This window comes from Zerene cesonia, chromosome 6, assembly GCF_012273895.1.
Source record: "Zerene cesonia ecotype Mississippi chromosome 6, Zerene_cesonia_1.1, whole genome shotgun sequence".
Lineage (NCBI taxonomy): Eukaryota > Metazoa > Arthropoda > Insecta > Lepidoptera > Pieridae > Zerene > Zerene cesonia.
Window position 1 is genome coordinate 3,327,801 of NC_052107.1, and position 26,088 is coordinate 3,353,888.

Sequence of the window (26,088 nt, forward strand, 5' to 3'; positions counted from 1 at the left end):
TATTTTTAATTGTGTAATCAATATACATATGTAGCAACACTACAAACAATATTTTAAGGGAGATAATATTATATGTTTCAAAATCAGAACATGGTTTTGTTTGATTTTATCCGGAAAAATTTCCGGAAACCGCTAAATTTTACCTCGTTTTTCGCTTATAGGAAAGTCATCTGAACCAGCTTAGAAAGACTTTAATTCAATAACAGTCATTTCGTATAATTACTTACTATATTCCCATTAATAAATATCAATGCGGTCTAATTTTACTTACAACGAATCATATAATTTTCTCTTAAATACAATATTATTATGCAGAAACGTACTTTCGTCCTGATATCGTATGGAATTTTCAAACAGTTCATTTTATAGTCAGAATGCATAGCATTATGTCATTATCATCTGGATGAGGGAAAATCCACCAGAATATTAAACAAATGTAACTACGTCAACGTATGACTTGAAACTAGAACGTACACTGAAAGACAGCGACATATAATGTAAAAGTATCTAAAGATATATACTTTTTCTTAAGTATATCTAAATGGATAAAACGTTACTTTTATCGCAACAATAAACGATAAATTTATCGAAGCGTTCCTCGAGTATAAACCGTTGGTATATATATAAACTGTAGAACCTTAGGCGCACGTTTTAAATTTGAAAATCTTTCAGATTACTTCCGTAAAAATTACATTTAAATAAGTTTAGTAATTCAGTAGTTCTCTTACAGCAGAAGTATCCCATTTCCATGTCAATGAAATGATGCTAGAGGTAGTAAAGAAAATAATTTATAACAATATTTCTCTTTCTTTTTTTCTTCTAATATTTCGTGCATTTCATCAATTTCTACTTTGAAGATCTAGGTTATCTAAGAAAATTTCTTTCATAAATTGTACAACTTTTCGTTTTCTGATTCTGCAATTTTAGCCTCCTACCTTAAGTTTAATAGCAAATGATATACCGTGAAATTTTATGCATAAAATATGGCAGGTGCTCGGGATTTAAAGATTTTTCAATTTATATGTAATAATACACATTATGTTGTGATCAGTAAAAGTTGAACAAGTCAATCTAGTAAATGACTACTTAAGATAGTTTACCTAAACATAAGATACATTATATGTGTTATGATTATGACAGCTAATTTTCTGATTCCATTTTTTTATTTATACCGAACTTTTGGAGCATAGCCAATGCAAGCATGCAATGTAACTTAAACATTAAAATCCTTCACCTTTTTAATATTAATCATCATTAATAACCGAATACATAAAACACTTGTATGTAAAATAATTTTTTGTTAGAAAGCGAGTCAAAAAAAATTTACAAGATTACTTTAGAAACACGAAGTGGTCTATTGTGTGCGATATCTGAATGATAAGAAAATGCTTTTGACAGTTGTCACCATCAGATGACCCGACTACTCCTTGTCCTCAAACTGTACGATCTAAAGAAAAATCTTTTAATGCTAATACTAAATTCATTACGTTCCTTTAGCTTTTAAAATTGAAAGATTATTTAGCGGATTTTAACCTAAGATTTATATTTCGAATACTTATAAGTGGTCAAGGGGAAACTTACTCTGCTTACGACGTTCGAATAGACAATAGCAATTTGATATATATTTGTAAATAATTAAATGTATTAGGTAAGATATCCGGTGTGATCCCACAAAGTATCTAACTAAAAGCATAACATAGTTAATGATGACAATGATACTCATGAAGAAATTATTAACAAACATTCTTGTTCTTAAAATTAATTCGCGTAAACTGCGCACAATGCGACAATAGACATCACCATTATATGATGATAAGTTTACTCATATTGTCGTAAAATAATTTTGTAATAAACACGTCAGATGCTTCAAGGAAAGTGTATTTTAAACTGACGTGTGTAGGGTATGTTTTCATATTACTCAAAGACGATTTTCCGCATACGATATGCCCTGATTCCACTTAAAATTGGTGCTACTATGAGTAGCTGCGCAAGAATGTTAGAGTTCCTTCAGGCAAATATGATTTACGCACATTGTGACGGGCATTCTATTGTCCCGGCCTATCTGTCATGAGGTCATATTAAACACGACCTTTGTTTTATCAATTACAGCATTATATTCTTTATCAACGTAATACAGTAATTGACTATGACTATTAAAATTTACACATTCTTACGCTTTAATACTTGTATCAGGTTCATTAAGATGTAAAAACAGATATAGGAGGCATAAATACTCACTTATATAATATATTTAAAATCAAAGATTGTACTGTGAAACTTTGACACGACATTTCTATAGAAATTTTCAAATTTTTATTTTTTCGAATCTAGAGTTTATAATATGCCTATTTTTATTATTATTATAAGCCTCTATTTTTGGAACTTTGAAACTCCATAGCTTGCATCAATGGGACAATTTAAAGACAATAAGTTCTGATTAATTGTTAAAAGCTTTCAGTATGTACATTGCAAAAAAAAGTCATATTGATTAGCTTATTTAAGAAACTGGACAAACGACTGGGTAATCTTTAAGTGGCAAAGAAATTTATGTAATTTGTGATCCAAATGCAGGTTTTACTGTAATTGATGATATGGTCTATTGAAATCTTTTGGAATTTACGTATAAAAGGTTAGTCCCACTTTTCGAAATGAATTTCTCACGGATTTCATTTATGTCTCCCTTTAAATAATTATATGAAGAACCACAACATATAATTGCATATTCAACTTGTCAGTTTTAACACCTCCGGTATAGTAATACCTCTATGCCTACTTTAGACATAACTCGCATTGTTTTGTAAGATAAAACATGCCGATGAAAATGATATGAATCACTTCTAAAGAGGTGACAATTTCGAAGTAATGCTTATGAATTTGAAGTATGTTATTATAAGCAGACCTTTTTGGTCTAATTCTAAACGCATCATTCATCAGTTTCTACGAAACTACTTTAATTTGAATTTCAAGTAATTGAACCTTTATTATACTTATATGATTTTAATAAAGTATAAAACCACACAATTTATCTATTTATCCATTCTTATAAAAGATATTATAGGTATTATCATTGTTATAGAAGGAAATGAACTACATACCAGATACAGCGTAGATTCAATTACATGTAGGACGTATATTTCAAAAATATAAAATCGCTTTTGACATGCTTTAAGAAAGAAAGCTAAAGCTTTTTTCATGTTCGAGCAAGCAAGCCATTCGGTGGTTCCTTATGCCAACGAAACTACATCATCTCTGAAAAATGTAAGCTGTCTAACTATTACGATTTACGAGATTCAGCCTGGTTACAGACGAACGAATAGACAGACAAATGGACAGCAAAGCCTCAGTAATAGGGCCCCGTTTAATGGAAACCTAAGTAATGGATACGAATCAAGAATCTCCGTCGTTGCTGAGAAAGTCGGTTTAAAGGATGATTCATACAAATAAATCTTAACAACATGTCTACTAAAAATTGAATTGAAAAAGACATTGGATTATTTATATATATATTGAATTATTATTACAAAATCATAGTAAATGTAAATTACTTACAAAAATATATTGTAAGTATTATACATTATTATCATTATAGGGTGATAATTCAATATTTTGGCAGTGATTAAGTAACCATTTTTTTATGATAGTAATGGTTACAAAATTGCATGCGTGGAATTCGATTAAAAAAAAAGATTACTAGTGATTCCATAATTTAATGCACTATTTGAATTATAGGCCATTCTAAAATATAAATAATATGTTAAATTAAAAGTAGTCTGTATTCTTTACAGTTTCTTTTTGTAAGAAAATACTATTGAACCATGATACTAGCGAATGAGGACGAATAAAGAAAATTGCAATACTCAAAGTGGAAACGATGTTAAGTTTTTAGAAAAGAAGTCCAAAACAAAGTTCACAATTAGTATAATATTATAGTACTCGTAAGTACTTTTATTTTTTGGTTTTATAATCTGATACCTAACTCCCACTTTTGTGTTTGGTGGGAAATTGTTGTCATTTGGTCCTATTTGAGAATTTGGTTTGGTTCCTCTCTCCCCAGGAACGTCGGTGACCATTGTAGTATAAAAGATACAATCAATTCAAAAGAAATTAATAATATTTTAACCAACTTTGTAACAGCAATCCATACCATTAGATAATATTGGCCATACATGGATATCCTGAAGTTTCTCTTAACAATATTGACTCTAACCTCCACATAATGTAATCTATAGTTTCCTTAAGCTTTACGTCATAATAATAGTTTGAGGTTCAAAAATCCACTCTTGCGCAGCTCGGATGTGGTCGAGGATATGGCCGGTTGGATAACAGATCACTTGGCAATGTGGAACGAGTTACGTAATCAGCACTATGTTTACTGTAAACTTTAGACCTTTTGTATTTTATCTTAAAGGTAAAGTACTAGAGATTGCTTTTCTATTAGTATGTGTTAATTTAAATTAAGATGATTCCAGAAATAAGTATCTTTATATTTTATGAAACGTAGTTCATGAGTTTGGTTGAAAGCTTATTTTTGCTTAACTGCTCTTAAACATTTAAAAACATAAAAAAAAATTAAGAAAACGTTTAGCATTGCAAAATGTATTAAGAGTATAAAAAGTGCATAGTAAATATACTTTCTACGAAAAATTAAAATTATTTTTCGTAAAAAATTTATCGCATATAAAAGTCATGATATCGTGAAATAATTTATCACTAAAATCATAAAATCGTTTTATATTTTGACTAGGTATGCGTATTATACTGTTCATGATGAAATTTCACTGTTTCACTTTATTTAAATTAGGTTCATTTATATAAAAACAAAACATAGTTATCGGACTTTTATTAGCTTTGCCTGCGTGTATGTATGTGTGTACTTGTTAAGAACATTTATTGTTTAATATTGTTTATACAACTTACATATAATGTAACGTTAAACGAACAGATTTGATTAAAACTTTATACACTTATCAGAATCAGCGACAATACAATAATTTCATGATGAGGATCGATCGCCCAGATTAAATAATTTGTTTTCTTACTCTGTTAATAAGCAAGTGAGACAATTTAGTTGATTGCATCAATAAAACGGCTTTTATATTTTATTTTATAAGTATATTTATTTCATGGTCACCATTTACTAACTATAAACATAAATAATTTTAAAATTACATAAGTTTCAAACCAGGAAATAAGATTTGATTACACATCAACCGAATTAAGATGTTAAAATTTTAAATGACTATAATATACTCGTGTTGATATTACGAAATTAAAAAGTATTTTGAAACAAACATGTCATAACTACTATAACCCTTTGAAATAGGTTATTCTTATTGCGTCTTAGCATTTATTTTGTTTTTGTCAAAGTATTCATTGAATACCTCATATAATATTATATCTTTTATTTAGTCCAAGCCCTAAACTGAATAGTATTAACTCTATAACAATTATAGCCTGGAATTTTTATTTTATGAACCGTATTAAATATGCACTAATTTAGAATAATTGACAGTTTTATCCTAAACCGAACAATAATGTGATAACCTTAAAAGTGTGTTGTTTGTTTGATTAGAATTTTATATCTGGATATAGTTAGATAGATTATATAGTAAAAGTCTATATCAGACTTTTAACGCGGTGTAAAATTTTTTATGAGATATGGACGACGCCGAGGACGGAAAGATAATATTATAGATGTAAAAGTTTGTTTCTTTGGATGTTTGTATGTCAATCACGCTGAAACTACTCAATGGATTTGATGAAATGAGATCCTCACCTCCCTGGGATAAAACAGGAATAGACAGTCACTAAATTATTTGTAAATATCCTGATTCCACGCGGGAAAAGCCGCGTTCGGAAGCTAGTTGAAACTAAATGTTATATTCACGAGATAATCTGGAGGTCCATTGACTAGGAAACGTTTGCTTAGCAAAGAGAAAGACCCTTGACACCTTTGTTCTCTTTAGTTTCTTGTTCTCCATACACGGGACTCTCACATAACACCCAGAATGCTCTTAATAAAGTTCATTTAATTTGGATATTATTGCTAGTAATAACTTGTTAATGACGAAAACTTGCTCGTTACAACTACGTATTAAAGTACCCACTACCCAAACATATGTCCTGAATAGTAGAATAAATGTGGCCAAAAATCCAAAGTCATTTGATATGTTACGGAATTTTCAAATATTTATTTTTTTGGTTTTGAGTCTTGCGCTGAAATAAGTAGCTAATCCATATGTAGTTATTAAATTTATTATTTATTTAAACTTATCCTTTGATGCGCAGGTATTAGATTTTAAACATATCATAATATATACATTGCATAAGGGTAGGTATATAATATGTGTTAAATGTTTCAACGTTAGCACTTAGAAAGCATATAACAAGGCGCCAACGGAAAATTATAAGATTTGTCATCTGATACTGACCGATGACCTGAATAAGGTTTGATAACATAATGTTATGTGATAATACCCAATCTTTGGAGCGGGGATTGTAGATTAAATAAAAAGAAAAACCAAACAGCCGACCGGTGAGAGTGACAGCGATCGCGCGCAAAACGAACGCATTGCCGCGCGTGTGAAAGTTAGCATTCGAAATACAAATTTGGCGACAAACCCATTCATAGACAAGTTGAAAATTTTGACAAATTTTTCCTTAAAAAATTTTTTGAATACTTATATCTCTTTTTCGAACTTGAACATTGTGCTGTGTTTAGTGATAGTTGTGTTAAGTGACTTTCCCCGTTACATCGCGCGTGCAAGATGACTAACACACGTAATATAAAGGTGAGCTAAAAGCTAAAGCTATGGTAAACATAAAACAAATTATTGATTGATAATTAACAGTGAACAAATAAGGGTTTTTTCATTGTAAATTAAAGAAATGTACTTAGTGAATACAAAAATTATATGGAAGACAAGAAAATTTTATACGCAGAAAAGGTTTTGCTTTGCATAATTCGTATTTTAATTTGAATTTCAAAGAGGAAAGACTACAAATAATAAGGATACATAGATACGTTTTGAGGAGAAATATTAATTTGATATGTAGCTTGAAGAATAATTCGCCAACCTTATGAAATCTTATCAACGTAAAATATTTTAATTGGTATCTATCTACCAGGGAACCAGGTACCCTTCCCCATACCTATAGGGAAGGGAAGTATTAATCATATAATTCCTATTTTTACAATTATCGTATATTTATAATATATCCATAAATTCTTGAGGTGATTATATATACCATAAGGATTTTATCATAGGCAACAAAACAGCATTTTAGGAACAGTAAGCAGTAATTTTGACAGTACCCTTGTCGGAGCTGAAAAATATTTTCAACAGATTATCAAGAAGACATACACTTTAGACAATAATCAGAACTAAATACAGAAACTTATAGAGGTTAAAAGTCTTTAATTTCTAAATGTATATAATATTCGCGTAGAATCAAACACAATAAAACAGTAACTCTTCTAATAAAATGTGTATTTTAAAAACTAAAAAGTAACTTGCATTAATTTAAATAAAAATAATAGCTTCTAACATTAACTTAATAATTAAAGCTCATTAATGAAAGATGCATAATATATGATACAGCTACCGGCAACATACGGGAAAAAGTAAAAGAAAGCTATTTCTCTAACTAGAACAATCACTAATAAAAACTTGTGAAGTGTATAATGAAGCTATTATCTTGATTCCTCCTCTCTACATGTTAAATAGACTTAGGGAAATACATTGAATCTAATTTAAAATCTTCAACATTGTTTTTAATCTAAAAATAAGTTTTCGTGTCCAGAAATAAACATTTTCGTAATTTGATAATAGTTAAATTATTTCTTAATCTCACTTAATCATTTTTTATTATTAATTTATAAACACTCGTTACAGATAAAACAAAAAATAAATTATTGTAGATAATAAAAGCACCTTCTAATATAGTTTTATATTAATCTATGGTATAAGAATATAGTTTTAAATTATTATGCGATTCAACTAAGAAAAGGATCGATTCTGCGCCACTTTATTTGCATTTAAGTTTAATATAAGAGTCAAGTTAAATAGAATAAATCATTATTGAAATGTAAAAAAAAAACAGTGAATTATAATTTTCAAATCTTCAAATTTATAATTTCGTCAATAAGAAAAGAAGTCGGATGAAGTCATTAACAATTAACAAAGGGTCGTACGGGTCATTGATATTCCTACTGTTAGTTGAATTTTATTCAACTAACATAGCACTTGAATGTAAGAAAAATATTGTTTTGTTAGCTGTATTTATATTTGTCGCAAAATTTTTTAACAAATATAGAGCGAGGGCAGGATATTTTAAGATATAAGTAATAATAATGAGTCAAACGTGAAATTTCTATTCTTGAATTCATCGTTTATCGTACAAAGTCTGTCAAACTGTACAAAGTTGTACCTTGTGAAACAAGGCGAAAAAGGATAACTTTTATAACCTCGTCCAGTAAAACTTGTACAAAAAATGTTATGAATATAATATAATATATTTTGTTATGGTTGGAGGATCACAGGCATTCCGGACATAGCCCTTTCATCCCTATCATAAAAAGGTCCATTCCTTAACAAAATACATGGTAAAATGAGTCTCAATTTGTAATATCACATAGAATTTTGGCGTGTGTTTTTTTGTAGATACGCAATTTGCAACGAACGATTGATACCGATGATTTATACGTTTTTGTCCGTTTTTATATTCCTGAGCCGAAGAAAAATATGGATTCAAGACAATATTTCATTTTTCAGAATTATATTATGTTATTTATTCCGGGATCTCCACTGTCATTGCACAATTCATATGTTTGTATAAAACACGTAAAAACTAGGTTAAATGGAATAGTTGCAGTGGTCATACGGGTGTATGAGACACGACGTTCACAACTGGCCGATTTATTACTATCACCCTTGCGTAATTCGTCTCGTTTCGGTGAATGTTCAAACAGCACATCTTTGCCAAATGTTACTCACGCTTTTGCTGCGCTTTGCAAGATATCGTTTTTATCTTAAATCATTATTGGCGAAGTCATTTTGTATACTAACTGGCATGACAATAAATTTCATTTTATTTGTATGTTATTGTGTGTTTTACAGAGCTTGTCTATTGTGCTTTAATAATAAATGCAGCTGGATACAAGGATAGAAAAAATTATATCATGCAATATGTTTCAGTTATAATATAGTCAGAATACGGTGGAAGTTTTCCAATTAATTAAAGGAGATAAATTTAATTAAGTAACTATAAACTTAAATATTAAATACTTTGTTAAATTTACGTTGTCTCCACATTTCCTGTTCCGATTTAATGTTTGTGTTTCGAATTACTAAAACATATATATATTTTAATATTATGTTAATAATTCTTCTCGCTAATGTGACATATTTTGCGAAATCCTAATCATATTATGCGTCACATTGAGACCGCAAAGCGTAAGACTTTCCTATGACATATAATACCTATTATCCTTTGGTTATGTTACGTTGTTATATGAAGTGAGTGTTTGTAACCACAAACACTCACTTAATTTGACCATATAAGAAATTTATAGTAAGTATTGGTTATACTGAGAAGTGCTATCTTTACGTTTGGCATAATTGGAAATCCAATCCAATGCTATGCGTTTAGCATTGTTTATTTGAGCTCAGTCTTCTGTAGCAATATATTCAGAACGTCCGCGTTGCATCACAGTGCCACCAACTTATCCCTGAAATGATTCATTCATTCATCATCAGCCCATACATGTTCCCACTGTTGGGACACAGGCCTCCTATGAGGGTTCAGACCATAATCCATCACGCTGGCCAAATGTAGATTGGTAGATGTCACACGTCGTCGAACTATTGATTCTTGGACATGCCGGTTTCCTCACGTTTTGAGCAGTGGTGATGTTACACATGCGCAGATAAATTTAAAAAAATTAATTTATTTCCTGCACGCTCGCCTGGCCTCGAACCCCGACTTCTCGATTTTAGGTCCGAGGTCCGAGGGTGAGGTTATTTAGCATCACGTACCTTTTGTGTAATTCTTAGAATAGTTTTCCAAGCATCGCTTATAGCCGCTTTCGGCATATTTAAAAATTTATGTTTAGAAACACAGCAATAAAACATGCATCTATTGTGGGAGTCGAGCACGCCTCGGCACGAATTGGGCCAGCTCGCACCGGGGAAGTACCACACCCCTACAGAAAACCGGCGTGAAATAGTGGCATGCCACTGTGTTTCGTACGGTGAGTGGGGGAGCCGGAGGCCTGTTTCCTTTTCCTCACCCGTCCTAGTCCATTCCTTCTTTCCAGTCGTTAATCCTTTCCTTTTCCCTTACCCCATAAAAGCGGGCAGCGCATTCACAGAGGTACTTGAGAGGTACCTTTGCAAATGTTTATGGGCGGTGGTGATCGCTTACCATCAGGCGAACCATCAGCTCAGCTGCCCGCTATGACATAAAAAAAAAAAAATGCAGAGCACTTGAATTTGTCTATTTTTTATCGTCTATAAACGTTTCGCAGAGCTTTGCACTTCGGTAGCAGCAATCATTGAGTTGCAGCATATAATGCTTTCATCTTTATAACTTGTCCATATAATATATTATTTAACTACTGGGTAATGAGTACTCTTACAACATAAAATAATATATCAGCCAGACGTGAAGGTCAGTGACTTATAAAACATCAAACGAAAGTGAATCGCTTTTACTTTCCGCACTTTAGTATTTAAACTAGTATGTATATGCGTGGTTTTCGAGCATAGAATATACTGTAAATTATTCAGTGTTAGTTACTTTTATTCGGTATCAAATACGATACGCTCCTCTGTGAGAGTAAATAATGTATTAAATACTTTAAAGTAAACAAATCTATTTTGGTTAGAGTTATGAAGCCCATCGATTCTCAATAGCATATATGCATCTATAAAATATACAAATGCGGTGCAATTAGGTGTACGCACTCTCTTTATTTATGTAACACAAGCCGCTGAGTATTGATTGGATAACATTTACAATTCAATATTGTTCCGATAGTATCGGGTTACGTTACGTTTACCCGATTTTCGTTACCGTATTTATATTTCACTATAGTCTGGTCAACCACCTCGATATTATGTATTTGTATACTTATAGCCCTAAACTTTACTAAAGATGCAAACTGAAGCCTCCCTCGGTTTTTAATTATGCATGTTTTAACAGCGTTTCTAGGAGTTGAGCTGTAAATAAAGTTATTTTTAATTTGTTAAGTTATGTTATTCAGTAGTAAAAAGAAAAAAAGAGTAGTGGCTCAGTGGTGAGGACTTCGGACTTAAATAGAAATTCGGGGGTTCGAGACCGGGCGCATAGAAAATAAATTGATTATACAATTTATCTGCGCATTATCACACAACCACACATCACCATTGTATGAAACGGTGAAGGAAAACGTGAGGAAACAGGCATATTGAAGAATCAAAAAGTTCGACGACATGTGACATCTATCAATCCGCACTTGGCTGTGGTCATGCAGTGGGATTACATATGGGCTGATTAGGATGATGATGATGACGACTGCTTACAAGGATCGATATAGTGTTAACAGATGAGCAAAATATTATATGTGTAGTACTACTGCTAGAGAAATAATCTGACTTTCTCAATGTAAAGTAATGGTACTTTCCTTAACCTTTAAGTTCCTCCGGTGAACGATTTAGTATCGTGGCGATCAGTAACTTAATTGCAAATTTGCTTAGTACAATTTTATTACATATAAAGCTTGCATTACGTCTATAAAATTAAAGAAAAATTAAGCATGATTGTGAATACTAACTATAAAAAACTAAGTTCATCCTTGGAAATCTGCAATAAAATAAGCTTAGTCGATAGCTAAGTTCATAACGATAAACAAAATTGAAAAGTATAGAGATATAAATTAAGTAATGAGTCATTATTATTAATATATAACGAATATCTTTGCATTACGTTTAATCCAATGACTAACCCACCCAAATATGTCTATCTAGTGTTGGCACGAGACTTCCGCATTGCTGTTCATCCTTCTACAATTGCATAATTGCAACGATATTATCTCTAACGTAGTTTAAACAGGTGTTATACAATACTTCCAGGTTAATGAAGTCGTATGTTACGTGTACATTAAACGTAACAATAGAAATGTATAAGTGGTCAGTTAAGAGTTAGATTAGGGTCATTGTACCATTTTAAATTGTAAAAGATCTTCGAGTTATTTTACTGGCATCAATATCTGATTTTCTCTATACTAAGATCGGGTATAGTTTTAACTGATATTCTAAATAAAAGTATATGATATAAATTCGTAGGAAACAATTTAGATATTTTGGGTACTCACCCAATAGGTATTTTCAGTTAACTTATTAAGTATTATTCGGCTTTTGTTGCTGTTTATACATAAATTCGCTGCTTGTATAAATAAATACTGATTCCTTATTTTAAATAAGTTGGTTTTTTGTGGCCATTGACTTCAAAAACATGTGTTTCCTTTGATTTAGTGTCATAGACCTCACCGGTTAGACGTGAAAAGGAAAGAAAGCGGATCTCGTTTAGCAATTATTCTCAGAACTGGGTATGGTCGACGACTTAATTCCTTTAATATTTCCCCTTTCCAATACATATGACGTTATTTCATTACCTTATTGGAGAAAGGGAATAATTACGTCCAAAGCTTCTATTGCAGTACATTTGGGAGAAATCTGGAAATTTATATACTCGTAATACAATTCAGTTTAAAAATGTACATGTTAAATACATTTAAAAGTACTAAACAGCAGGCAATGAATAATTTATAAGATGCGTTACATTGTCTACATATCTTATTATTTCTCTTTGCAATTTTTATAAAATTAAACACTATGCGACGCTAAGCTCGTTAACCCCAATTTTTATTTTATAATATTGCATTTTAACGACTTTAAAAATATGATTAATTAACCTTCTGGACATATGATCTATGATCTTCTTATCTTCATCAAGCATTTAAAAAAAAGAACTATATGCTTTCCCAACCTTACCGGACTTCGTCAAATATAAGGTCAAATTTGAAAATATTTTTGTATGTGGCGATTACTATATAATATATCATCCAAATACAATGCACTATATATTTTAAAATGCACGTGTTAATAAATGGTATAATTTTACACGTCTTGCGGCAATTACTTTTAATAGTTATGAATGGCTTTGTTAATCGTAGAAGAGAAATTCGCGTCTATTTAATAAAAATATCCTCTACTGAAAGAGAATTGAATGAAACTGTTTTTTACTTAAATTTTTAATAATATAATATACATTTTTTATAATTTATATGGATATTATTGGTTTCAAATCGTAGCTTTCAATAAGAAAAGTCAACAAACTGCAAGCGGCGGTAAAAATGTCAAAGGCGTCAATCAATGGAGCCAAGCAAGCGTATATTTTGTAATGAGAACTTAGTTGAAATGATAACATATTGGCAATTTCCTTTAGTTTTATTGACGTCCAATAACAAATAGTTATGTTAATGATATTACTTAGTAACGTGTGGTTGAATTCTTCCACCTTTAGTATAGATATAGTTTTATGAAAAGTATATAGTGTTAGTGATAGTTAAATTATGATTATGTAGTCGAAATACCTGGATATCATTCCTGGAAACGACCTTTTCATTTCAATGACTCTGATTTATGTTTCATTGCACATATCGTGTTGAAACATAAGTTACGTATATACCACGTATCGGTATTGGTTGATGGGTATTGGTATATACCAATACGATGAAAATACTCTCACCGGGTGCTTATTTTTTCTTATATAAAATAGGTACTCACAAAATTTATAAAAAGGATATTTTCTTATTGGATAGAATAGGGCGTCATTAACGAACGTAAAATCTTGACTTTGGGATAGTTATTTGTGTTTTATTGCCCATTATATACAAGTAATTATTAACATCATTTTACTACAAATTGTTGAAAAATTTAATTCGTTAGACATTAAAATTCCACTGCCAACCAAGTATATTATAAACTGGGCCAAACTGTAATACTTATGCATATCAGGTGGTCCCCAAAGAAATGATATGTAACTTTACGTATTACGTAAATAATAAATGCTAGCGTATTAATTTATTCATTTTATATAAAGAACCACAAGCGATCTTGTAATAATCATTGAAAGTTGACCCACTATCCCAATTATTTAAAAAAGGTTCTTGCTTTCACTCAATTGGAATTTATTTATTATAAACTGCTTTGAGCTGAAAATCAAATTTCTGTGAATTAAAGTTGTTAAAAATTTCTCCTGTCCTAAATTGTAACGAAGTCTGAACATATTCATTGCTACTTATCATGGAAGCCTGGAATACGTTTTATATATCATTTATAAGTAACTGTTAATATTGTAATATATAACTGTTAATGAAACAAAATTATCTAATTATGAAAATATATTAGAGATACTTCAGTACATATGTTAAAGTTGTATATGGGATCACAATCAGAAAAGAAACAAGGTAATAAAAAAGAAAATAATAAAACTTCTTATATAAGCATAACCATCAATGGTAAAACCCATTTCTTAGCATCACTATTTGATGTTCGACTCAGAAAGCCATACGCAATGTATACGGAAGAAATCGATGCAATGTGCGCGCGAGCATAAAAACTTTCGCTTTTCACTGCCAAGGCTTGGCGCGTCGTCGGAGATGTTTCCAGAAATCGCAGAATAAATTGATGGTGTGTGACGTCAGTATTTATTTTATTATAACAAAGTTAAATTCAGTTAAATTAACGAGTTCTTCAAGACCTGCTGTTAATCTAATTATAAAAGCAATTACAAGTCAATTTTGTTTGTTCTATTATATTATGTGTGAAGCGGTTAAAATGCTATATCTTTATTGTTCAATTGGAGTATTTAATAATTAATTAATTCGTTCTTATTTTAATAATTACCTTTATACAATAAAAATTCTTATAAATATATGAAGCGAAAGACATTAAGGAAGATTTGAATACTCTATACTAATGATTTTTTTATTCCGTTTGTTAATTATTTACTTGTACGTTCCTAATAGTCGCACAGTTAAACACGCAAACAAATATATGTCAACATAGCAGCGTGCATCATTGATTGCTAGAACACTTTCGTTTTCATTAACAATCGTGACCGGACGCAACCACGCACCTTTCGTACAAATAGTAAAAACACTACTGACATCTTGAACTAAATACAGGTTTTTTTTATTGCTATGACACAAGAGATGGCTCAGATTTGTCATTTGATATTACACAATAAGACCAGTGTCATACTTACCTTAAAAAGCAGACAAAACTTCTCCGGCTTTAAGTCTGAAAGTAACAACATTTTTTACGCGATGGAAGCACACTACTCTCTTGAATCATATGTAATTGTTGTACCTAATTTGTCATTTGAATTCCCAAGATTTGCCAAAACCAGATAAGCTCAACACCACACTTTCTTAATCAATGAGGTGTCGCATTTAGTTCAACGACTAATCTAGGTAATGGAAACTTTAAAACGTTCATCACACACCACACGCCTCCTTAATTAACATCTGCAATCGCTGTGTGCTTGTATCCTGGATTAAAATTATGATATTTTCAGGTTTGGGTCTGCATAGCTTGTATGGCCACAACGATGGGTGCTCCGGCGCCGAACCCGCCTATCACATTCGACATCATTGATATGGCAGCCATCAGTCGAATGTCACCACAGCAATTGGAGGCTCTCGCGGAAGGATTGGCTGCTGAAGAAATTATGAGGTTAGCTTATTATAACATTATATTATTGTTCTTCATATTTGTCGCATTGCTCTTGATAAAGCGGTCGTGGACATATGGTAATAGGGGCAGATGGTTATAATAGACTACAATAAAATATAGTAGAAGATCCTTGATATCCTCCGTGAGAGACACAACCTTAGATTTATTGTTAACATTTAACAATCTAAAAGAATAAGAAGACACACAGATTTTGTCAAACTATTAACCAATGTTTTTCTCAGATTATATATCAAATCTTTAATTAACCTAATTATGCTGATGTTTGATATAAAAAAATAACGTGAATAACCAATAATAGTTATTTATATGAGAGAGTCCATAATAAGTCGACTTTCGTCGACGAAAACTTGTAGTAAGAGGATTTATAATAAATAATATGATATATGATATGGCAGTGAAAGTTTCGAAATTTAAATACTTAAACATTAAATAATGCAGTGTTTAAGTTCAACTCACGATAATTATAATATTCAATTGTTATTATACTGAACGCAAAACGAACTAAATTCACACCATATTAAAGCATGAGATCGTCTATTCAACTAAATCTCAAATTTCCTTGCTGTATTATCTCTAGACTAATTTTGTAATTAATAACTTAATTAATATTTCTCATACATCGCCTTTGACATGTTATCTTTCCTACGATTTTTTATACTGTCTCACGTCACGTACGTAGTGATTTTAAGTATACAATTATAATTTATACAAATTTTTGGAATTTTTAAACTTGAAAGGCATTATATATGGTACAAAACGATAAGTTTAGTTAATCTTGATACTAACTGAAAATCTTTGTTTAATGTTTGACCTTGTAAATCTTATAAATCCTATTAACCAGACAAAAAATTTTTTAAAGATATTTCTATCCATTTTTCTGTTTAGGACGAAACGATCATCAGCGCAGGCATTGACGTCGGTTGTCTCGAAAGCGTCTTCGGGTATACAGAGCAAGGTCGGTCTCCTTGGTCAGGCCTCGGCTGGTGCTGCCTCTTTAATAGCTTCAGCTTCCAGCAAAACAGGACACGAACACTCTGGATATTCTTATGAGCCGGTAATTATATCGCCTTATGTTGTTTGACAATAATGGTAGTTACTTGAACGTTAGATTTTTAGTTGTAAATTGATCAGATTAGAAAATAACGAAAACTACAAAAACATCCTAATGTAAATATGATATTTCTGTGTATTGATTTACAGAGATGTTAAGTTCTAAATATGTGTTATTTGTATCATAGCATGAAGAAAAATACGACTACTTGGGTTTGAAGAAATCGATTCTTTACACACTGTTCCAAGCCGTGAAGGCGATCACTGGTGGAGTCACAATCCTTAAAGGGCAATTGATCAAGGGAGGAGGTGCGCTCGCTGCTACTCTGGGCAAGGTGATCTCTTCGAAGGGAGACGCTGTCAGCAACCTGGGAAGGAAGATTGTCAGCTCAGCCGCTTTGAGCGAAAAGAGGCCACATTGTAAGTATCAACTAAAATTGCACTTTAAGATTGGGGCATTTCGGTATTCTACAAGTGTTGTTTTTTTCAGCCTACTCTTTATGTTTTATTAGATGATGCCCATGGGCTCGGCTACTGTATCAACCATTTTATATAATTTAATAATAATAAATTAATAGGACTTTTTTACCAAATAATTATTTTGTAATAAGCAGAATGTCTTATTTTAAATGCTTAAAAAATTGGCAATACTTAATATGATTGCTTTGCGTCATAATTAAGAGATTTAAGAAACATAAATTTCATATGAATCGGGTTAATTATTATTATTAGGGGTCATAGCCTGGCCTGCTTCCGTATTATGAAAGCCAGAAATTTCACGTGATTCTGCTTTAGTCACATTTCTTACAATTCTAATAACGACATAGATTTATATTTAAAAATTTTGTTTCTACTTTCTAAGCTCGATAATTGCAATTAATTCTTCATTTTTTTTCAAACAAGATTGAAACATTTATAAAACTTTTTAATTAATATCGTGTTGATTATATACTACCCGTATATTGTATTTATTGTTTCTTTTCTCATTAGAATAGTTAATGTCATAGCATTATAAAAAACCACCATCTTGTAGAAACAATATTTTCATGAGGTCCCATAAATCACATTTTATCCACATATTACGTAACTTCCAGAACATTCAACACTGAAGAACTATTTCGTAAGTCCTATTCTATTATACAAAATTTTCCTATAATTTGCATTTCAAAAGATTTGATGTGAGAAAAATTGCACAGTCTAGCCTCTGACATCTGGCTGGAAATCCCTAAGAGCACACAAAGGTAATTCACAGTAGTTTGTCACAATGTAAGTTCACATAGTAATCTGTATAAAGAATTCAATTCACAAGCTAAAAGTGGATATCTTATGCAAGATCACGGCGATACTTGTCTATATCTTAATAATAATTTATTTTTAAATTTATGATGCAATGAGGACTTTTGAAATTGATTACTCATCAGGCATTATTTTGCATCAATAATCAAATGTATTAAAAATAATTCAGTGTTTCTTAGTTTATATTTAATAGATATTTGGATCCCTTCCTAGAATTCCTTCGTAAAGAACAATAAGAATATTTTTTGAAACATTATAGAAGTAGTAGCATTTATAATTAGGGAACATTATTAGTGCCTAAAAATATCCAAATACTCGAGAGACATAGCCTTGCAATCAATGCAAAGGAATCGGGCGTTAAGTAAAGGATACTCGCTGAAGTGTCTCTGCAGTGGAAAAAAGTATATAATGCTTCCGCCTCAACAGGTGGACAAAAATCTAAATGTTAATTATATGTCAATTTTAGGTTTAAGGAAGAGGATTTCCAATGCTTTTTTTATCTTTTTTTTCCCCGTTTCCCCGTAACGGACCAATTCTGGTCTAAAAGAGTGGGCTTCGTTAGTTTTTGGGTATAAACGGTTAAGATAGTTCCTTATATTCCATACCCCACTTCCAGCGACCGCGGTATACGGTCCGCCGCCGAGCGGCCACCTGGAGTACAGCGCGCCCACCGCGTACGGCGCTCCGACGGCGCCCGCGCACTATGTACAAGCCGCGCCAACGGGATTCGCTGCGCACAAATATCCCGCGCACTTAGACGGTATGAATTCAAATTCAAATTCAAATTCAACTTCAAATTCAACTTCAAATTCAAAACATTTGCTGCACGAATTGGGATGACAGAAATGTTGGGCCGTTTAGATATTAAAATTGAGATTTAGACATGTTCCAATTTCTAACACATTTTATCCATACTTTTAAACAGTGTCACAAATTATTAAATGCTTTTTTTAATATATTCAAAAATAGCAGTATAAACAAGGAATGTAGATTTAATAAATACTTATGGTAAATTAACAATTCTATGTATAGCACAATAGTACTACAGTAAGCCTACTGATAGGTAGATGTAAAATTTGTGAGGATTTTAAGAGCATTAGACTTAGGTATCGTTATTTATACATAATGATCCGCAAAACCTTATCGGAAAAACGATACTTAAAAACACAATTAAACATTGTTATTACAAATGTGTAATTTGTAAAATTCATGTTTTGGCATAGATTTTTAAATATATAATATGTTGCTAGTATAAAGAAATTATCGTAAGGAATCATTATGATACGTAATATTCAATACTGTTGTAAATCCGGTTCATATAAAATTTCCCATTTGCATTACAGCAACTTATAAAATGAAACAAGAAAAATGTCTTAATTTGAATAAGACCTACTTTAAACAATTACTATGATAAAAAGTTACATTACGTGATAAGAAACCACTCTTAGCCAAGAATAACCCCACAGTCATTACTTTTAAATATCGCACGAAATGAATATTAAAAAGAAAAGAAAAAGTCACTTATTTTTAATTAACTTTTATGATTTATGAAGAAAAAAGTAACTAAGTAATTACAACATTGTATCTGTATAATATTTCCTATAAAAATATTCTAACTAGACGTAGCTTTTTCAAAATAAGTAGAATTAAAAATATTATTTATTTCTTTTGAATTCTATGTATATTTGAAACTTTATTTCGATTAATACATCTATCTTATTTATCAATTATTTCTGGCAGATATCTTATTTATATTAATGTTTTGGCTTTATTTAATTCTAGTTATAAAAATGCTAAATCTGACCGAAATTTCGAAATAAACTGTAAATTAATATGAACAATTCATGTAAAGTTTAGTGGAACGTAAGTTCGGGGTAAAGGTCGAACACCGGAACTAAAAGCGAATAAAAATTATACAACTTTCCAACACATCACCCACTTACATAACGATTGCAAAAACGACACGAATATATGAGAATTCGTATTTACATATTTTCGATACAGTCGTATCCGTATATAACGGTATATACTAAAGACAGTACAATGCCTTTACTGCATTTATATACACGACTTGTATGAAAAGTTTATATATTATAGAGTATTTAAAATTGTTTTTATTTTTATAATCAAACAACAGTTATAAACATCCGACGCACAACAGACGTACACAGTTTCTCACAATTTGCAATAATTTCATATACTTATTATACTTTTCAGAACTTATAGTGATGTCGTCAGTTGTAGATGTGGTTACACAGAAACCGATGCCACAACCTTCACCGGAATTATTGTATCGATATTACGATTTACTTAATTCGTTTTGGTAAGGTTAACCATTAGTGTGAGATTCACAAGCACGGCTTTGAAATTCTAAATGCTATTTCTTCTAAACTCTAAGATTCCAGTCATTTTATCGATCACATTTTCATAAATTATTCACCATACATTTCATGAATTCTGAAACTATAAAAACTATATCTGCTTCGCAAACACTTCGTTTTTATACCTACAATTATTATAGACATGACAATTTTATTATGAACAAAGCATTGATAATGACAACAGGGCTACATTTACTACAGCTTCGAAGATAGCTGGAAAGATTCAAATTTCAAATAGAAAATATAAATGTTTTGATTACCATTAGATGGTATGAGATATATAAAACTACGCCTATGCAATCAATTATAAAGCATTTTATCACAGATTATAAAACAATATCATATTTTGTGTAGGTTTTAGGTTATTAGCTTATTTGAATTAATAGTAAATTATTATAATATTTATTTTCATTCACGTATCGTCTTTAAAATATTCAGATAGCAGTTTGACCAACCAAGCTGCCAAATTGTGAGTTTACATCATTTGCATAACCGCTTTCACTTTTACACCATAAACAATAGTCGGCCGTACAACACATTGATGTTAAACGAACTGTCTATAGACTCTTAAAACAATTTGAGAATATATAGTTAATTTCAGAGGAAAGATTCCACTTTTAATATTATTTTAGGTCAAACTAGATTAAAAATTACGTCAATATAAGAAGATATTTTGACTGGAAGCAAATTTTATAGATTACATATAAATAAAGATGATTTCTAACATAATAAATTGAACGAACTACGTAAGTGGAGTTATCTATGTGTACGTACTTTCCGTTTTCGTTTTTAAACCTTACGTAAATATTTAAATTCATCATCAGCACCAACTTGTAGTTAATAACTGTTAAGTATTAGATGATCACTTAATGTGCTGTATTCGTTTGTGAGTTTATAAAATATGATTCTATCGTATTGAGTATTTCACTAAGAGTATAAATTCAATATCTTCAAGACATTCGTTACGATTTAGAGTTAAGAAATATCATAGTAAAATGACACACACAAAGAAAATTATAATGTCTATTGGTATTCATGAAAGTAAAACAAATATAACATTGTTTACGTGTAAACTAATAGGCTACTATCCATAAAGTTATCCACATTCGGCGGTTTTATGTCTATATCACACCACAATTATGTATATTTCGTTGGTATTATTTATGATAGTACGGCTATTTATGTTTCCAACCCACTACCTGTTACGTGTAGTTATTACTCGCCCTTTTAATCTATTAAAGTCCAGCTTTAGAACTCAATAATTACATAATAGTCGAAGTGATTTAATAAACTGAAAATTGTCTTCCTACTTTCGCTTTAGCTGTATAAATCAGGGTGTGTAACGTGAAATAGTATGCGTTTGTTACCCTTAGTGAAAGTATATTATGTCATACAAGTTCACAAGTTTAAATGAGATCTCTGAACGTAACCCGTTATTGCATTTGAATCAGTTCAATCAAAATTCTACAAAGGCGGGCTTTTCCGTAAGTGGTTCTATTTTAGCACGATTCTGACAAATGTTGATTGGGCGATAGGCACATCATTTAATAAACATCAATCAATTGTCACAGCAATTTAGTGCGTATGGTATAAATAACTTAAAAATCTTTTTTTATTATTTTATTTCACATAAACAAATCTTGCAATAGATACATAATTGAACTACACTCCCGACCAAACTGTATCATTTAATTTCTAAATTACTGAAAGTTAGTGTTATTTAAATAAATTTATGATATTATAAAATATTTATAGATCACAAACACAGGGCGATAAAATTATTTTTATTACGTAATGTGATAAAAAGAACTCATGACCCACCTACATACTATTAATAAAACATAATTTTAAATGAAAACACCAAGAAATGTAGGTACCAATTCCTGTCAAGTGAAGCAATAATTTATATTGCGTAATCAAATCTAAAACTAGAGTCAATTAAACATTTTTTCAACCCATTAATAATTAATATCATGAAATGATGTAAGCCCTACCACAACTTTCATTGTCGTAATAAATTCCCAGGCAAGCCCTTTCACGAAGGAAATGGCTGGGATGCCGTAATAGGTGACTTACATGAAGAAGATAAAAGCGACGTAACTGAATACTGACCTACATAAACAATTCCTACTCTCCTCTTACTATTCGCAGTGTTATACAATTTATCACATCTTAAATCTTTCCTTTTGTAGGGAATTAGAATGAGATTGCACAATATACTATGACGGTATACAGAATAATGCGTATATACGGCTATTACAATGACTAACCTTCTTGACTGACATGTAAATAGTTTTTCATGTTTCGCTTCGGTAGTATTCATTTCGAAAAGGAAAGAAATGTCGTTGCTTTTATATGCAATAGCTAAATGCTAGCCTACATATATGACAAGCTACGATGCATGATAAAAATTATGTGAGATATCACTTGTTTCAAATTATATATTAGCTAATAAATGAAACGCTATTTAGGGTAACGGTAACTATACTTAGCTACTGTGATCAATAAATCACTTCGTGGAAGATAGTAATTATCTCTAGAGAAATTGGAATTTTCACGTGCAACTAGGCTTGGCTCATAACATAATGTTACCTCACAACGATTACAAATTAAAGTAATGTATTAGTACTGGATGTTGTAAGGTCTGGAATAAAGTACATACATTTAGCACTATTAGTTTCATATGCACATACATTTGAAAATCTAAATTAACGTTTCAAAGCATCCTGTTACATTGAAATTTAAGCGATACTTTAGGTTAGAATTGGGTTTTGAAATTTTCCTTTCAGTGCCTTCATAGATTGCATGATATAAAAAACCGAAACCTACTTAATGAACCTTGATCGATATATGGAATAACTAATGTTAATATTAAACCGACAATTATTTCCATTGGCTTTCATTAGTCTAAATTCATTTATATATTACGATGATTATTAAATTAAAATTTATGTTTACATTTTATAATATAATCAGAACAATACTTGTCGCTTCAGAAGCTATATTTAAATTATAAATAAAATACCCAAACATAGAGTGGGTAATTTATATACCGGTCTATCATTCGAAATTCACAAGAGTTATATAATGATGACCACTGCGTTATGCATAGCTTACGAATCGATTTTAATGTCCCAAATACATATGACACTTACTTATCCACCAGTGACCTCCTTAAAGCATTTGCCAAACTTATTGAAACGCTACTGTGTATTATGCGACACGGTCGACTTAACACGTAAACGAGGTATCGCTGAAGAGGTATTATTACTATCACCTACTTTTGTTACAGGATTGACGATTACGTAAGAGCCAGTGTAGCTACGCTCGTGAAAGGTTTCGATCAAAAATAAATCGAGACTAGGTCATTACACTCGGCTGATATTCTCATCTTTTGTTAGGTCAGGTTGCGAATTCGTTTTCGGCAAAATTCTTAATTCACTACGATTTCTTTGACATTCTTAGTAATGGTTATAATGACGCGACAATACAATTACATTTTGCTAAATTAAGAAGCCAATATGTCGCTTTGATGCAATTTCACTATGCAAATAGTCTATGTCAAAACATGTAATTGCAAAATCTTCTGAACTTAATTTATCAAATTTGTAATATAGTGGTATAATAAATAATGGTTATACATAATTATAATTCGCCCATTCATATTATATTTTGTCATGTGCATTAATCACACATCTCAACTTTAGAAAGGAGGAACTCTTAACATCCTTATGCAACTCGGATGACCGCTGACGTAACTTTTACAAACATATTTTTGAGACAGGACGCGGAAAACTGAGCGGAGTGCACGCCGGTGTCGTAATACTGACCCCGCTCGGCGACGCCGCCACCAGCGAGACTCATCCGGGATACACGCCCCTCGAACCCCCACCGTCCATTATCAACAGCGTTTATTCCGCAATTAAAGGCGTCTTCTCCTCTGCCGCCCCACACTCTGAGTCTTACGTCACTCACCAAGAACCCCCGCCTCCCCACCCGGCTCCCCCTTTCAGGCCCATGACGTGGGGAGCGATTGACTCTTACGGCGAACCGGCCATGGTCGAAACCTATCCAGAATACGACCCTCGCTCTCCGCATCCCTACAGCCGTGCATCATCGAAAAAGTCCGCAATCCCCGCCTTCCATAAACACGAAGGCCTGACTCCTGAAAAAATTCAAAAAATAAATAAAAATCTCGATAAAGTACAAGCGTACTTAAACGAAAACCAAAGATCAGCCGAAGTGCTGCCCAAATTTAATAAGAATTACGTTGATATGTTGAGGAAGGGCCAGATACCGTTTCTTCCCACTCCCGTGATAAGCGATAATGAAATCGGTGTCCTTCCCGCTGAATTACTTCCTGACGATGATCCTTTGACTACTACTACTACAATAACTACTACTTCTACTACTACGACGACTACAAAACCGAACACAACTGACGGGAACAGCACCAGAAGGAAGAAGGACACAAAATTCATACTGCGAGGGAACAAGATTGTTCAAGTTTGACATATGACTGTTGACTGACTGAGGTATGTTTTGACTTGACGAGCGACTGTTATCTTCTTTAGCCTTCCAGGTTTAATATTCTATCACAGCACTTAGACACTACGAATCATATAATAATTATAACGCACTAAAATACATATTGCAGGAAAGCTTTTCCACACACGATATATTAATTTGAACATTAAAAAGACAATTTTCATTCAAAATTATTTACATGCGTGGTGTAATATTAATTATAAATCTTTGTATGTCGACTGATATATCTTAATTTTTTCACAGAAATTCCTGGATACAATACAGTGCTGGGTGGTGAACATTTGCAGAATTATCAATTTTAATAAATCTCTATCTCACCCTTTGGTTTTTAACGTCAAGTGGAACGAAGTCATATAATTTCTCTTGCAGTGATCAATGATCATTCGTAGAAATTATTAATGACTGTATACACTTTCGTTAAAGATTAATAATAATGGTTTATTGTTATTATTAATAATGGTTTTGTATAATACATATTTTACCACAATAAGACAGACTCTGTCGCTTATATTTCTCTCTTAACAAAAGTGATATTTATGTGTTTATTATGAAAGAGTGAAGCTACCAATTTAATATGTAAACTTAGAAGAGTTAGCCAAAAACGATTGTAATTACTGATAATTAATTACAAATAGCTATTGATTATATAAATTATGAATTAGGTTAATTAGAGAAGTTACGTATAAGTTTATTATTAGGTGTGTGTTTAAATATTTATTAATATCTATAAAGCTTTCACTGTCACATTTGTTCTTTTGGTCTGTTTATAAAACATTATTATTTATAAAAGTATTATTTATATATTCTCAAATCTTTGTAAATTAATGCAATTGAAATGACACTGTAAATATTTGTTGCTCAAGACTCATTCTATTTTAATTGTAAATAAATACAAGTATGAAAAGTATAAATTTTGTTTTCTTATATACCTTTGTTTTTATGCTTTCATTCATTATTTTTATGTCATAGCGAGTAACTGAGTTGGTGGTTGGTCTGATGGTAAGCGATCA

The 26,088-nt window shown here is 31.3% G+C and overlaps 1 protein-coding gene across 2 annotated transcripts; it reads left to right on the plus strand.

Annotated features, from left to right (window-relative positions):
• The first annotated feature begins 6,508 nt into the window (after positions 1-6,508).
• LOC119840352 lies at positions 6,509-25,920 on the plus strand. Of its 2 annotated transcripts, XM_038366932.1 has the most exons (7): positions 6,509-6,791; positions 15,625-15,782; positions 16,689-16,857; positions 17,042-17,273; positions 18,766-18,909; positions 24,315-25,065; positions 25,322-25,920. In XM_038366932.1, exons 1-6 carry the CDS (start codon positions 6,768-6,770, stop codon positions 25,040-25,042), a joined length of 1,455 nt encoding a protein of 484 aa, XP_038222860.1. In that variant the 5' UTR covers positions 6,509-6,767; the 3' UTR covers positions 25,043-25,065; positions 25,322-25,920. The 2 variants fall into 2 exon arrangements, with proteins under 2 accessions (XP_038222860.1, XP_038222861.1); XM_038366933.1 differs by lacking the exon at positions 24,315-25,065 and having other exon boundaries at positions 6,514-6,791.
• Positions 25,921-26,088: the final 168 nt, after the last annotated feature.